Raw genomic sequence first — 15,949 nt, 5'->3', positions numbered from 1 at the left:
CAAAAGTTTAATGCCAAACAGGCCACATCTCCAATGTGTTTCGGTGGTCGTGGGATGTGCCTCCCGTTTGAGCGTTCCTTCGACCGAAATGTCACTGTCCTCTGAGGGCTCATGCGCTTCACGCCGCGCATCACACACAGATAAGTAGTCAATTTTGATAAGGAGTGATGAAGGGTTATGTGGGTCTCGTCACGGTTGAATGGTTCGACACAGATGGACAAGATGCTGAAGTGCAATAAGGACTTATAATAGTCAGAACAATTCTGATAAGCTTAATAAGCACCGACAAGCGCCGGATGAAGTCTGATAAGAGTTGATAAGGCTTGGATCATGTCTGATAAGGTTGATAAGGATTAGATGGATTGCAATAAGGGTGACAAGGACAGATAAGCATTGATAAGGGTCGGATCAATTGCGATGAGGTTTATACTGACTTCTAAGGTATTCAGAGACCTGGATTGGGGAAGAATTGGGGATAAGAGTCAATGAAGAATACCTTAGTAACTTGCGATTCGCTGATAATATTGCCTTGCTTAGTAACTCAGGGGAACAACTGCAATGCATGCTCACTGACATGGAGAGGCAAAGCAGAAGGGTGGGTCTAAAAATTAATCTGCAGAAAACTAAAGTAATGTTTAACAGTCTCGGAAGAGAACAGCAGTTTACGATAGGTAGCGAGGCACTGGAAGTGGTAAGGGAATACATCTGCTTAGGGCAGGTAGTGACCGCAGATCCAGATCATGAGACTGAAATAATCAGAAGAATAAGAATGGGCTGGGGTGCGTTTGGCAGGCATTCTCAGATCATGAACAGCAGGTTGCCATTATCTCTCAAGAAAAAAGTGTATAACAGCTGTGTCTTACCAGTTGTCATATACGGAGCAGAAACCTGGAGGCTTACGAAAAGGGTTCTACTCAAATTGAGGACGACGCAACGAGCTATGGAAAGAAGAACGATAGGTGTAACGTTAAGGGATAAGAAAAGAGCAGATTGGGTGAGGGAACAAACGCGAGTTAACGACATCTTAGTTGAAATCAAGAAAAAGAAATGGGGGGGCATGGGCAGGACATGTAATGAGGAGGGAAGATAACCGATGGTCATTAAGGGTTACGGACTGGATTCCAAGGGAAGGGAAGCGTAGTAAGGGGCGGCAGAAAGTTAGGTGGACAAACGAGATGAAGAAGTTCGCAGGAACAACATGGCCACAATTAGCACATGACCGGGGTAGTTGGAGAAGTATGGGAGAGGCCTTTGCCCTGCGGTGGGCATAGCCAGGCTGATGATGATGATGAAGGGTTAATAAGGTTCGAATCTAGTCCAGTAAGGTTGATAACGACCAATAAGGGCTGAAAACTTCGATAATGAAAGCCGGCAGCAAGTAGCACGCTTACGTATAGACTTAGACAGCTCCCGGAGGAGTTTGTGCGCGACTTGTTTCCTTCCTCTATGATTGGAATGATGCGTAGTACAAGGATTTGCCTAACTTCTTCCTTCGGCCTTCAAATGGCTTCGAGACTGTAAAGTGATAATTTTTAAGAAAGTACTGCGTGATAAATAATTAAATCACCATTATTAAAATTGTCCGACGGTAGTAATCAAGCACAGGGCCTCTAACACAGAAGCCTGATATTGAAACCATTAGACCACGGATGCATTGACAAGCAGAACCACTACAATTAACAGCAATTAGAAAGCTTGTCTTATTACCCTCTGCATTAAAACAGAGCACAAAATACTTTCAATCTTAGTTACAGATAAAGCTTAATAAATGAAGCCACAAGAATGTCTGACGCACTAGGCATGAAGGTCAAACAAATCCATCTACTACCCATCATTGCCATGGTGGCTAAACGATCGCAGTGGCAGAGTTCCCATCTAGTAATTGTAGGAAACTCTACGCTGCCAACACTTTACATAGCAGATAAGTAGAATATGCAAGTTGCAGTAAAGTTGCAGTATTAGTTTTGCGTGCTCTCTAGTTAGACACTATGTCACTACCAGCGTTGTTCCTGCCGTACACCTCTAGAGTTACCCAGCAAACCACAAACAGTATGAAATATGCGGACACGATAAAATGTGGCTAAAGCTATCTAATGCTGGTATCACATTGTGTAGTGTACTTCTGTCCAATGAAGCATTACGATGGTGTAGCAATGCAAAGGTTTCACGCCAAACTAGCAGACGAAACAGGAACACAGCTGGCATGCTACACGGTGCACTAGAGTGCATCACAGGCCTGTGCACTCAAGTGATCATTGCTGTTCACAAGCACACCGCTCATACGGAGCACGAAGGGTTTCTAGAAATCGAAACCACAACTGGTCGTGAGATACGAGCATATAATTGTCGGCACTGGAGAAAGCAAGTTTCTTTAGCATGATTACTGGATCAGTAGCTGAGTGCAAAAAACAGCCCAAAGAATTTTGTGTCAGTACTTCTTTAAGAGCAGCTTGCTGGTAGTGGCACTCCACCTGTCTTCTATTTTTCTTCGCTGGACATTGTATGTACATGCTTGCGCTCCTCAGGCTTTCATTAAAAAGTGCTAACTTGCCCAGCAACATTCTGCTATTTAAAGGCTGTTTATAAGAATATTAGAAGCCCAACAAGTTTACCACATTTGCTTTCATAGTACCTACTACTCATAGCCAATATAGCCAAGGAGAAATTTCTTTGCAGTTGGTCTCTACCATTCACGTGCGTTAAAGGACGAGCTTCACTAGGTACTTTTAGTTTTTGATCAGTCTTTCCGTAATACAGAATATGCTCACACTTGTCTAGCACCAATAAATCTACACCGCACTATATCATTCTCAGGGTAATCGTCATCTCTAAGCACGAGAGTTACCATCCAATACACTCCGCAGAGTGTTCCCGGGTCAGGTGAACTCATGTTTTATCGCATTCTGGTTTGATGATGACTCTGCTTTTTGCCTTTGCTCTTCTTGCTACAAAATAGAAGGTGCAATTATATGTTGCCATTCAGCTATTTTGACAGCAGATCTGGCCATAAGTGTCCAAAGCCACAATAGCAGACTTCCCTGGTCAGAACCTTGCTTGCTGACGTCACCAACTTGTACGCGACTAGTGGTAGTGTCACGCTCTCATCTTCACCGTGCGATGACACACCACTCCGTAGAACAAGAAGGGGGTTAACTGAGCGGCCCGATTTTATTACTCCGTAGAGTAATACCCATGGCAGCTCTACATCCACCAATTCACACTTCTTTTATTTTGTGTACATTGGGGGGGGGGGGGGGGGGGGGGGGGGGGGGGGGGGGGGGGCTCGCACTTGAGCTACCCTTTCATGAATGTCCTGTCTTTGCACGTGCAAGCCCATAACCCCATACTAGCACACAACCACACATTGTGCCTGTGCGCTCATATCGTCTTCGAGGGTATAAAGCACAACAGTAATAACGGAGACCAAAAAGGAAACATGGACACGTGCTGGTCTAAATCTTCTTTTTAGTTCGTGTTGTTACCGATGCGCTGAACAGCCTTAAAGATGCCTCAGCCCAAGCAGCCACTTTGTTAATATAGTCCTTGGCCGAGCCAAGTGCAACGCGGCCTCGCAATATCGCACACGACTGTGATCACCGGGACCGTGGTCTCCAAAACGCTATCTGTTTGCACGCTCCGGTTGCTTCGCCAGCAGATGTGAGGAAGCAGAATTCCAAAAGTGGATAAAGGTGGCGCTCACTCTGCAATGTATCTCCACATTCAACATTACAAGACAGATCAAGCACGAGACGCTCAAGTTGCTAGCTGTACGACGACACTAGCTTCTAACCAGCCTTCCTGTTTGTCAAGGAGCTAATCACACCAACATAATGTTGGCACAGCTGTAACGAATTCAGAGGGCACAATACAGAACAGCTAAAGCTTCCTGCAACTGCATTGCGAACAAAAACATGTGCAGTTCTTGCCAACACTGTGCACCAAAGGCATGCTCCAAGAGAGCCTCTGACAACAGTTTTGCACGATGCCCCACACAAAACATAAATTGCGCAAAGTGTGCAGTGTAGTTTCTTCACCACAGATATTTATGCCATGAATACAACAGAAGCAAGGTAACTGCTCATTGCAGAGCTCTGTGGTCTACCAAAGTGCTCCTGCAAATGTTTCGCAATCTACACCATCATGAGGCGAAGCAACCGAGCATGCTACTTTTGAGGCCCGAGAGGTGGTGGCCTCTTTGGGTAGGCGCCCGAGCGAGTGACCAGTGTAGAGAGCGAGTCGAGGCGCGGGAAGCGCGTAGCCATTGGGTGGCCGCCCTCCTCTTCGCCCGGCACGTGCACAATCATGCGCTCGGCATCATGCGCTGCGTCCGCGTGCACGCGCTGCACATGGCTGCGGCAGTCGGCACGGTTATACGACTGGTAGCTGCAGCGAGTGCACTGGTACCGGCTGTAGCCCAAGTGCACGGCCGCATGCCGGCGAAGGCTCGAGAAGCTCGAGAAGAGCCGCTCGCACCGCAGGCATGCTAGCCGGTCGTAGTCAATGATGGCCAGGATCTTGCGTTCCATGGCCGGTGAGATGCGCTTGTTGGCACTGCGCTGTTGCTGCTGCACTGTCCTGTCGACGGTGGCAGCACCACTAGTCCTGTCTGCGTTCGACACGAGTGGCAGCCTACGCCGCGGCACGCCCTTGCGGCGCGCCTTGGCTGGTCGGTCTGCCCGGTGTTGGTGGCAAGGGCAGGCAGTGGCTGGCCGTCCGCACCGGCTGCAGACCGTGGCAGTGCCGTTGTTACGCAGCAGGCAGTCGACCATGTGCTGCAGTCGGCTCTTGCGCAGCTGGACACCACCACGGATGCTGTCACGCAGCTGAACAATCTGCTCCTTGGTCTGACCATGCACACTTACAAGGTGGCGTGTGACTCCCCACATCTGCACAAAGCTGGCGCGGCACAAGGGGCACGGGTAGTAGCGGCGCGTAGTCGAGTGCAGTGACACCATGTGCAAGTAGAGCGTCTTGACAGACGTGTACGTCGTGTCGCAGTTGAGGCACATCAGCCGGGACAGGTCGCAGTCACTGCGTGCCGACAGATAGCTCGTCCGAGATGAGGTCGCCTGGCTCGAGGACGGTCCCTTGTCCCGCGGCTGCTGCGGCTGCTTGCCCTCATGGTGCACCCGCTGGTACACAGCGCTCGCGGTGCCCACAATGGGCGTCAGCTGCAACTCGGCAGTGGTGCTCGGCTGTGGCGGCTCCTCCGATGGCGCCGAGAGCGCACATAGTGGCATTGCCTCACACAAGTGTTGCGTGCAGTAGACGCGCTTATGGGCCAACAGGTTGGCCAGGCTGCGGAACAGGCTGCGGCACACTTTGCACTCGAAAAGCACGCTGCACTCGTTGAGTAGCACGTCCTTGACCTCGCGGCTGCCACTGCTCATGCACTGCATTATCTGCCGCACACCCTGCACACCTAGCACGATGGGCCGCTGCAGCACCGAGTGGTCCTTCTCCTCCTCTGCCTTTGGTGCCTGCACACAGTCGGTTCAATGATTGGCAGTTCGCGAATCCTTTGTAAAAATTCCACAGTTGCAATTGTAAGTGTGACCCTGTCAAATGAACTAAGCATGACCTTTTCTGGTGCACTGAAATGCTAACAGCACAAAACGATAAATGATACATCATTTAAAGCAAAAGGCAAGCGACATTTATTTGATTTGCATAGTACAACATATCAATTTATGCACGCTTGTTTAACCTACTGAATATTGCTTCGCAGCACTGTGCAAACCTGCGCACTGTCCCAAATGTTGACATTTCAGCATGTTCACTTGGGATAGTTGGTACGTCTTGTAAACAACAGATTCAAACAGTGCAACACTGGACACAGCAAAAAAACCATAGGACAGGGTGCTGTGTCTCGTGGTTCTTTTCCTGTGTCCTCTGTCGCACTGTTTAAAGCTATTATTGAAATTTCCACTGGCTTCTTCAAAAATTCTTCAGTGTCCTCATGTTATTACCAGCAGCACAATGTGTAAGCACATTGTATCGCAAATCGTACTGATAACAGCTAGGCATGGTGCCCCATCTCATGCGTAGTAAAAGTATAATTGGCGTCTAAGCATCCATAACCCAAGACAGAGGTTTGTGATCATGCTTCGACTGCCCAAGTATTTGTCAAAGAGTTTCATCGCAAATACGATAGCGAGACTTTCTTTATCCATTTGTGCATAGCTTCAATAACTCGTCCCTAGTGTCTGAGAAACATAAGCGATTGGGGCTTCCTCGGTGTTGTCACCATTGAGCTGAGGCCGCACCATTAGGTGATGCACCGCACAAAAGAACAAGCAGCTGTCTCTCATTATATCATGGTAGCAGAGGAGCTGTGCTTAGCAAGTCCTTAAAGGGGCCCTGGAACACTTTCAAAGCCACCGTTTTTTGGTTGCGGGTCGTGCTGACTGACGGTTGGAGAGAGAAATTCAACAAGAATAGCAGCGATAAGTGTATGCAGTGCAAAGTTATTCAGCCAAGAAATTTCGAAATACAAGAAAAAAATGCATGCACTCAAGTCCAATTTTGCGCAGTCTTCTGTCTCCATTTCTCTCACCCACTGACGCAAACCCCTCACTGCCTGAAGTGCCTACCTAGTGGAAGTTCGCACTCCATTGTTGATTACATGTTCCATGCACACAGACTCCGGTGAGGTGCTGATGCTGTTACCATGATAAAAAAAAAGGACTTACGTACATTCAAGCACATTTCATGTTTGCCACTACTGGTCGAGCAACCTTGGACTGTGCAGTGTCTTTTTTCTTCAGTTCAGCTACTCTAGTTCACTGTAGTTCAGCTACAGTTCAGCACAGCACCGTGAACAACAAAAAGGTAGTAGCAACAATGCACAGAGGTGAGAAACCTGCACAACATGAACCATAAGAAGGCAGCAAGGGAACACACAAGCGACAATAGAAGCTTTAGGGCTCAAAGGCCAGAGGTATGAAGCAATACCAGAGGCAAAAGAAAAGCCAGTACCCCTATTGTATTTTGTGGTTGTAGCGATTTTTTTATGACTGTGCCTGTATGTGTTAAGTACAGCAAAAAAAATAAGAATTTATGTTTTTGCTGCAGTGCAGTCGTCATATGCAAATTTTTCTTTAACTAATCAAGGAAAAATGAGTGGCGACGTCAATGATGCTTCGGGTGATGATGCAGACAGCAGCGATGTAGTGATTTGTTTGCATGATTAAAATATTAAATATTTTAATATCAGTGCTTTCAGCTGCGCTAAAATCTCCAACCGTCAGTCTATGCAATTCGCAACAAAAGACAGTGGCTTGAAAAGTGTTCAAGGGCCCCTTTAAGTTTATTTAACACTGTTCATTCTTCCTCACCACAATGCCATTTTGCGTCCTTATCGAGTAAGCAACGTAAACTATTGGCAATCATAGCGCAGTCTTGCAGGAACCGGCAGTAGAAACTTAGCATGCCAAGAACCCCCTGTAATCCCTTTTTGTTGCATAGTTCTGCTGCTTTTATGATGGCCTGAAGCTTCTGTTTTGTAGGACTTGCAGAGCCTCCATCGACATTGTAGTCAAGGGATTGCATCTCCAAGACTCCAAATTTGCACTTAGCTTTCACTATCTGGAGACCAGTGTCACACAGCCGCCATTGCACTTATTCCAGTATCTTGCGTTGTTCTTGTTCCGAAGTTCCGGTCCCCATTATGTCATCTAAGTAAGCTGCTGTGCCTTCGATGCCACTGAAAAGTATACCCATGAATTGGTGAAATGGCAGTGGTGTTACCCAAGTTCTAAATGGCATTCACTTGATGCGGCACAGTCCTTTGATAGCGGCAACGGTATGCAGTTCTGCTGGAAAAAAAAAATTAAATTATGGGGTTTTACGTGCCAAAACCACTTTCTGATTATGAGGCACTCCGCAGTGGAGGACTCCGGAAATTTTGACCACCTGTGGTTCTTTAATGTGCACCTAACTCTAAGCACATGGGTCTTTTCGCATTTCGCCCCCATCGAAATGCGGCCGCCATGGCCGGGATTCGATCCCGCGACCTCGTGCTCAGCAGCCTAACACCATAGCCACTGAGCAACCATGGCGGGTCGTTCTGCTGAGATGTCCTCCACTTGGTGTTTTCATTATGCTTGTTGAAGGTCAATTTTGGAGATCTTTCCTCCTCTTACAACCGTAAGTAGCTCAGAAGATGCTGGCAAGGTGTATACATTTGACTTCAGCGCAGGATTCAGACTGCACCAGAAGTTCCGAAATAAATGAAGAGTACCATTCTTCTTATGTACAATGATTCGAGCTGTCACTGAAGATGAAGACCAGTTGCTCGGGAAAGACGGTCAAGCTCTCCCTAAAGAGTATTTCGTATTGCATGGAGCAGGCCTGCACTTGTGGAACTTTAGTGCTGCTTTGTATGTGATGTCAATATAAATTTTTGAATTGAATTCTGTGGTTTTTACAAACCAAAACCAAGATTTTATTATGAGGCATGCCGTAGTGGGGGACTCCAAATTAATTTTAACCACCCGTAGATGTTTAGCATGTCTCAAATGCATGGGACATGGCCGTTTTTACATTTCGCCTCCATCGAAATGTGGCCGCCACAGCTGGGATTTTATCCCGCGACCTCGTGCTCAGCAGCGCATATTGATGTCAATGTGAATAGGTTTATTACAACGTCGCTTCACAGAATCACTGAACACTTTGTCAAAGTTACCAGCAGTCTGATCAAGCGTTCTCGTACACTTGAGTTCAAGGAATTTTTTTACTTGTTTTTTATTTATTTTGAGATACTGTCAACCCTTTGACAGGGTTATTACAGGAGTGGGGTACAGAAAGAAACAGTAATGATAGTAATTGTCAGGGGTAGATTGCTAAACAAGTACATATAAGAAGAAAAAACATGTACAACAGCAAGTATGAATACGAGTATTGACAAGCATGCCAATAGAAAAAAACTAATAATCATATGTAGAATACAAATAAATGACATCAGGTTGATGAGTATGTATTAAGCGAGTTATGTAACATCTCAAGGAAATAATCAATTCTTTGCTGTTCAACTACAAGTCGGTCAAGAGTATTCCATTCCCAATGCATCTAGGGAGAAAATAATAATAGAATGTATTGTTGTTGCACGCATATTCTTGGTGTGTGAAATCATGTGTATGATGTCGGTGCCTTGTTTAGTTTCGACGTATCTTGTGTGGTCTATCTTAAAATAGTTGTGCAGTAGCATATATAAGAATTTCAGGCGGTGCATTTTAGCTCGACTTTGGAGTGAGGGCGAACCTGTACGGAGCAGCAATTCTGTCGGGGAATCAAGGCGTCAATAGCGGTTAAAAATAAAGCTAATCGCTTTGCGCTGCACGTTATCAAGCATGCCAATACTGCTACTTGTGAAGGGGAACCAGATTATATTGGCGTATTCTAGAATCGGTCGGACAAGTGTGGTGTACGCTAAAAGCTTAGTGTCACGGTCAGCGTGCCGTAGCGTCCACTTACGAAAAAGCAATTTTTGCATTGCAGTTATAGCTTCTGTGTGAACTGCCCAACAGAGATCAGAAGTTATTATTACACCAAGATATTTGCACTGGCTTACGTTTTGGAGCGTGACATTATTAAAACCATAAGGAAAGGCTGAGCTTGTTTTCTCTTTTGTTATTGACATTGCAACTGTTTTGTCTGAATTAACCACCATTTGCCAGTTAGAGCACCAACTTACTACTTCATTCAGGGCAATGTTCAGCTCAATTTGGTCACTATGGCTTTTGACCTCTTTATACAGTACGCAGTCGTCTGCGAATAGCCTAATATTTGCGTTAATGTTCACTGCCAAGTCATTTATAAACAACAAAGATAATATCGGTGCCAAGACGGATCTCTGGGGCACACCAGATGCGACATTTAATGTGTCAGAAACGTGCTCATTGCATTGCACAAATTGTTGATGGCCGGACAAATAGCTTGATATCCATCGAGTCATTGGCCCAGCCCCAAGTTTGCAGACCAGCTGGAAAACTAGCTTTTCATGGGAAACTTGACCAAACACCTTTGAGAAATCCATAAAAATTGTGTCAATTTGGGAGTGTTCGTTAATGCCTTGGGCCAAGACATGCATTATCTCGACGAGTTGCGTTATGGTCAATAAGCCTCTCCGAAATCCATGCTGGTTGGGGTGTAGCAGAATATTGTCTTCGATAAACTTTGTGATGAATTTGAGGACAATATGCTGAAGTATTTTATAGCTGGTACACATCAAGGAAATGGGCCTGTAGTTTGATGGGATCGCCTTGTCACCGGATTTATGCACTAGGATTATTTTTGAGACTTTCCATTCAGAAGGAATCTGTGAATCCTGGATAGATTTTGTGAATATTAAGCGTAGATACTAACTGGTTCTGCATACCGTTTGAGAAAAGTGTCCGGTGTCCCGTCTGGGCCACAGCTCTTTTTCATCAAGGTTTAATAGCAGACACAGTATACCACCGTCGGTTATTTCTAGGGTTTCCAGTAATTAATTTTTGGTAGATGGGATAATCGGGGAATGTTGCACTTGTCCATTATCGACTGTAAAAATCGACTGGAAGTAGCGATTGAATTGATCTGCCTTATCTTTTGTTTCTGTTGAAGGAGAAGCCTTTCTATCGTTATGTTTACCATTTACGTAATGCCAAAATTTTGCTGGTGACGTTTCCATGAACTTGGATTGAGTGGTACCATAGTAGTGCACATTGGAAACGCGTACCTTGCTTTTCAAGGTTTTAGATAACGCGGAAATCTGAGCAGTGAAATTAGCAGCTAAACCAGACCTCTTAGCTTTCCTCAGTCTACTAATTTTACGTTTAACATGAATTATTTTGCGGGTTATCCATGGATTACACTTTCTTGTAAGTTTGCGCTCTAGTGGGACAAAATTTTCAATACAATGCATGACGTGTGCTTTGAGTTGCAACCATATATGATCTGTCGATGAGTTTTTATCCGAACAAAGATCTGAAAAGTCGAGAAATTCGTGAGTGAGATATGTGATTATTGCATTGTTGTCTGCTCTGTTGAATGCAAGAACATCTTTTACAGGGCCGTAGTGTCGTACAAGACCAGGTAGAGGCAGTGTGCATAGGACTAACTTATGATCGGATATGCCGTCTAAGATTTCAGTGCATGCCTGGTCGTTCAGGAAATGGTCGCTAACAAGAACAACGTCTAGAATAGAACTCAATTTGCCCTGGATTTGATCAATCAATTTTGTCCGAGGATGTAATGAATGAATGAATGTGTAGTTTTTATTGGCACAAGGGCCAGGTATGGCCAAAGAGCACCATGCAAGTGTTAGTGATTTCGCAGTCGAGTGATGGGTTCTATGAAGTTGATGTGACGTGGCTGTAAAAGGGCCTAAAATATAGTCATTGTAAAGTGCGTAAAATGTATGTGTAATAAAATTATGGCGATGACAAATGATGTGTACTATGAGCATTAAGGTGCACTGCAAAATAATGATACGATATAAAAAATGCATAAGTTTCTGAAATTCCCTAGAGGACCATGGCCTCGTTAAAGCCCTTGAGACACTAGGGCCTGGAGGCATGTGCTATGTAAAACAACTATCACAGAGGCATCCTCTGGAAAGAGGATGCGCTACAAATTTATTGGGCTCATAACATGTAGGACAACCTCATATAAAAAATTGAGGACTACTTTGGTGTTGAAAAATGGTTCCTTACCAAGAAACATAGCTGGGTGTAGAGGTACGCAATAACAATATGCAAGAGGAAAATGTTTCTTTCAGATTCGGCTTTGCGACACTCCAATAGGACGTGGAGAACGGTCAGCCTCTCACCACATCGACCACAGGTTGGTGGTTCATTTCCAGTAAGCAGAAAACTGTGTGTACCAAATGTGTGCCCTATTCTGAGGCGGCAGAATAGGACACCTGTTCACCGTGATTTTTGCTGGGGAGGGCTAAAAACCTAACTGTCGCTTTATAACGTGCAGTTTATTGTTTATTTCTGCGTTCCACATGCGTTTCCAGCGTTGTCGCAGTTTCTTGCGCAAGAAAGGCTTCAGATCTGTGACAGGGACAGCAGCTGTAGGAAAAGTGTTTAGTGATGTGGCCATTTTATCAGCCAGTACATTACCCTCGATACCTGTATGGCCAGGTACCCAGCATATTACTACATGTATATGTGATAGATAAATACTGCATAAGAGGGAGTAAAGTTCAATGAAAACACGATTTTTTAAGCGTTTGTAATGAAATTAAGGCTTTTACGAGACTTAGCGAGTCTGTGTATACAATTGCTCTGCCGAGTTTTAATTTCTGTATATGTTTTACTGCAGACAGTACTGCATAGGCTTCTGCAGTGAAGATACTTGTTCGCGGGTTCAATAAGTCAGATTTAGAAAGAGAGGGACCGACAGCAGCATAAGATACAACAGCATGTGATTTTGACACGTCTGTGTAGAATTCGGAGCAGCTGTACTTCGATTGAAGTTCACGGAAATGCATAGCGATGTTGAGGTCAGGTGCGTGCTTTGTGACCTCTACAAAGGATACGTTACAGTCTATCACCTGCCACTCCCAGGGCGGTAATAGCTTAGCTAGAGCATTAGGCGATGCTCGAGAACAGGGACATCCATTTCCGTGCTAAGTTCTCTTGCATGCAGTGAGAAAGGAAGTCTCATAGAGGGTTTATTATGAAAAAGTGTTTCACACGTCAAATTGTTAAAGGGACACTAAAGGTTACCAGAAACTCAAGTTAAAGTGGTAGAGCAATCTTCTAGAACGTCTAAGGCGTCAATCTAATCGGGAACAGAGCTTTAGTAACCGAGAAATTGAGGTAAATGCATGACACGATTTGAGACCCCCCAGCGACATTCCGGTACTAGCCCGATGACGAAAGCACTCCTCATAATTTGTGTTCCTAATACTCAACTACTCGTATTAAAAATATTATTTCATTCGACTATAAGACGGAAAAAATGCTACTTGTCTACGTCTATTCGATTCTAAGAAAAAATAACATTTTGAAGTTACCCTTCAGTAATATGGGTGGTCGAAAGGTTTCGTTTCCGCTCAACTCTGCGCTGCTCACGCTTTGGAGTTTCAGTAGTTTCGTTATCGCGTCGTGCTGTGAGGGTTCTGCTGGCTCGCGTAACTTTCATTTGGAAGAAGCAGCGAGAATGCCACGTCCATGTCATGTCGTGGGAAGCCCTCGTTGCTTTCCCGCTCCGGAGAGCCGGTGTCGAGGCCGCCGTCGTAGTACGCAACGACGCCGGCAGCGCGAGCCCTCAGCAGCAGGTCGCGCTCGCCAGTGCTCAAATCGCTGAAGTTGGGCCCACCATCGCGAGGCAATCTGTCGTTGTCAGGGTCCATTGCGACGAGCGTCGAAGTTTGCATCATAGAATGAAGTACCAGCATATGGTCGCGCGTTTCTCCTTCTGCTAGCCACCATACTCCCGCTTTCGCTCTGCTGTCGGCTCTGTCTTGGCTCTGTTTCTGGCCGCGCGTTTGCATTTTGCGCAGAAAAGCCGTAGCGCCGTCTGCGGACGCCGTTCTACTCACCGATGGCGCAACGTCACTATGAGACCATGATGTCAGTACTCCTCAATCGGAGGGCGGGTGATTTGAACTGCGCTAGAGGTACGCGGACGCTTCAGAACGCATTTTCTCTTAAAATAAGTCTCTCCTTGGCACGAAACAAGCGTTTCGAGGATTGTGGGATGGTATTTCAACAGTCCACGTTGACTTAATAGTAACCTTTAGTGTCCCTTTAACAGTTTTGAAACACGGATGTTCTTTACTGAAGCGCACATTGAGAAAATAGGTGAAGCTGATGTACGTTCTCTGAAAATGTAGTGACCACTCGTCTGACTCTGCATATCGACTTTCCACAGGGCTTGTTCTAAATGCGCCAGTGGCCAGGCGGATACCCAGATGATGAATGGGGTCTAACATCTTTAGCGCACTCGGTGCAGCAGAGTGATATACTACGGCACCATAATCTAATCGTGATCTAACTAGGCTCCTGTAAAGATTCAACAGGCACCTCCTGTCGCTACCCCATGTAGTGTGGGATATAACTGTAAGTAAGGTCATAGTTTTTAGACATTTTTCTTTAAGACATATTATGTGTGAAATGAAAGTGAGCCTGGAGTCGAGAATAACACCTAGAAATTTGTGCTCTTTGTTGAAGGGAATTTGTTGTCCACCCAGTTCTACACAGGGATCAGGTACTAGGCCTCTCTTTCTTGTGAAGCGAACACAAGAGCTTTTGTACGGGTTGATTTTAAATCCATTTTGGTATGCCCATTTCGACACCTTGTTTAAGCCCTGCTGTACCTGTCTTTCACACACTGTAAGGTTGCAGGATTTGAAGCCTATTTGTATATCGTCTACGTATACGGAATAAAAAATGGCCGGTGGCAGTGAAGCACGTAGTGTGTTCGCTTTAAGGATAAAGAGAGTGCAGCTGAGCACGCCTCCCTGGGGTACACCAGTTTCCTGCGTTAAAGGACGTGACAGTGCATTGCTGACTTTTACACGGAAAGTACGATTGGACAAATAGCTTTCAATTATTTTCAACATATTTCCATGGATGCCCATTCCCGACAAGTCTCGCAAGATCCCATAACGCCATGTTGTGTCATATGTCTTCTCCATATCGAGGAATAGAATATCGAAAGGAAATACTGTTTGTGTACAAATGCATCGCGGATATATCCTTCAATGCACACAAGATGATCGGTTGTCGACCGCCCTTGTCTGAAGCCACACTGATAGGGATCGAGCATATTCTTGAGTTCAAGGAAATGTACGAGTCTGCGATTAATCATTTTTTCAAAAAGCTTACACAGACAATTTGTAAGAGCTATCGGACGATAACTTGCTGCCAAGGAAGGGTCTTTTCCCTGCTTCAGAACAGGAACCACAATCACTTCTTTCGATGTAGATGGGAGGTATCCCGCAGCCCAAATAGTGTTAAAAAGTGTGAGTAGTGTAACTTGTGTGTCAGTATGTAAGTTCCTGATCCTGTCATACATGACTCGGTCAGGTCCCGGTGCAGTGGTTTTGCATGTGTTCAATGCAGCTCTCAACTCGGCAATACTGAAAGGCTGGTTATATGGTTCATTCTGTCTGGATTTTCGTAAGACTGGCTTACGTTTTTCTATTTGTTTATATTTGAGAAAAGATTGGGAATAATGGATTTAGCTCGACACACGTTCAAAGTGCTCCCCAAGTGAAGCTGCCTGGTCTTGCAGGGTATTGCCTTGTGTGTTTACCAAAAGGAGGGAGTATGTTTGTCGCCCTCTTATCCTATTAACCCTGTTCCCGACTTTGGCCTCATCTGTATACGAGTTGATATCCGATAAAAACTTCTGCAAACTCTCTCTTCTGGCCTGTCGGCGGGTTCACCTGTCGTGGGATTTTACTACTTTAAAGTTGATAAGATTCTCCGCAGTGGGGGAGGCGCGTAGCAACCCCCACGCTTTGTTTTGTTTCTTACGAGTGATCCTACAATCGTCATTCCACCACGGGACACGCCGTTTACATGCCAAGCCATTTACTTCTGATATGCATTTAGATGCGGCCTCTATTATGAAGGCTGTAAAATACTTCACAGCAGCATCAATTCCTAATGAGGACATGTCATCCCATGAGATACTAGTGAGAGTTTGGAATTTCTCCCAATCAGCTGTATCAATCTTCCACCTAGGAGCCTGTGGTGAATATTCATTTTCTTTAGGTGTTCTTAGCAGTATGGCGAAGTGGTCGCTCCCGTAAGGATTGTTCGTAACTTCCCATTCGAGTTCGGGCAGTATAGACGGGGAAACTATACTAAGATCTATTGAAGAAAAGGTTCTGTTTGCAAGAGTGTAATATGTGGGTTCCTTCTTATTCAGCAGGCATGCACTAGAAGAAAAAAGGAACGGTTCAACAAGATGACGTCGCGCATCTATACGAGAGTCGCCCCACAGG

The 15,949-nt window shown here is 45.4% G+C and overlaps 1 protein-coding gene across 15 annotated transcripts in view; it reads right to left on the bottom strand.

The window, feature by feature from the left end:
• Window positions 1-3,448: 3,448 nt before the first annotated feature.
• LOC142580133 (uncharacterized) overlaps window positions 3,449-15,949 on the bottom strand; it is a 128,376-nt gene continuing 115,875 nt past the window's right edge. For 14 of the 15 annotated variants that reach the window (XM_075690963.1, XM_075690964.1, XM_075690955.1 and 11 more), the window contains one exon: window positions 3,449-5,480. In XM_075690963.1, the coding sequence (XP_075547078.1) occupies window positions 4,164-5,480 (1,317 nt within the window). In that variant the 3' untranslated portion in view covers window positions 3,449-4,163. Of the gene's footprint in view, window positions 5,481-12,018; window positions 12,057-15,949 lie in introns of those variants that run through there. The other variant, XR_012827577.1, reaches the window with a different exon arrangement.

This window comes from Dermacentor variabilis, chromosome 4 (genome assembly GCF_050947875.1).
Source record: "Dermacentor variabilis isolate Ectoservices chromosome 4, ASM5094787v1, whole genome shotgun sequence".
Taxonomy (NCBI): domain Eukaryota; kingdom Metazoa; phylum Arthropoda; class Arachnida; order Ixodida; family Ixodidae; genus Dermacentor; species Dermacentor variabilis.
This window is presented reverse-complemented; position numbering and strand designations above follow the sequence as displayed.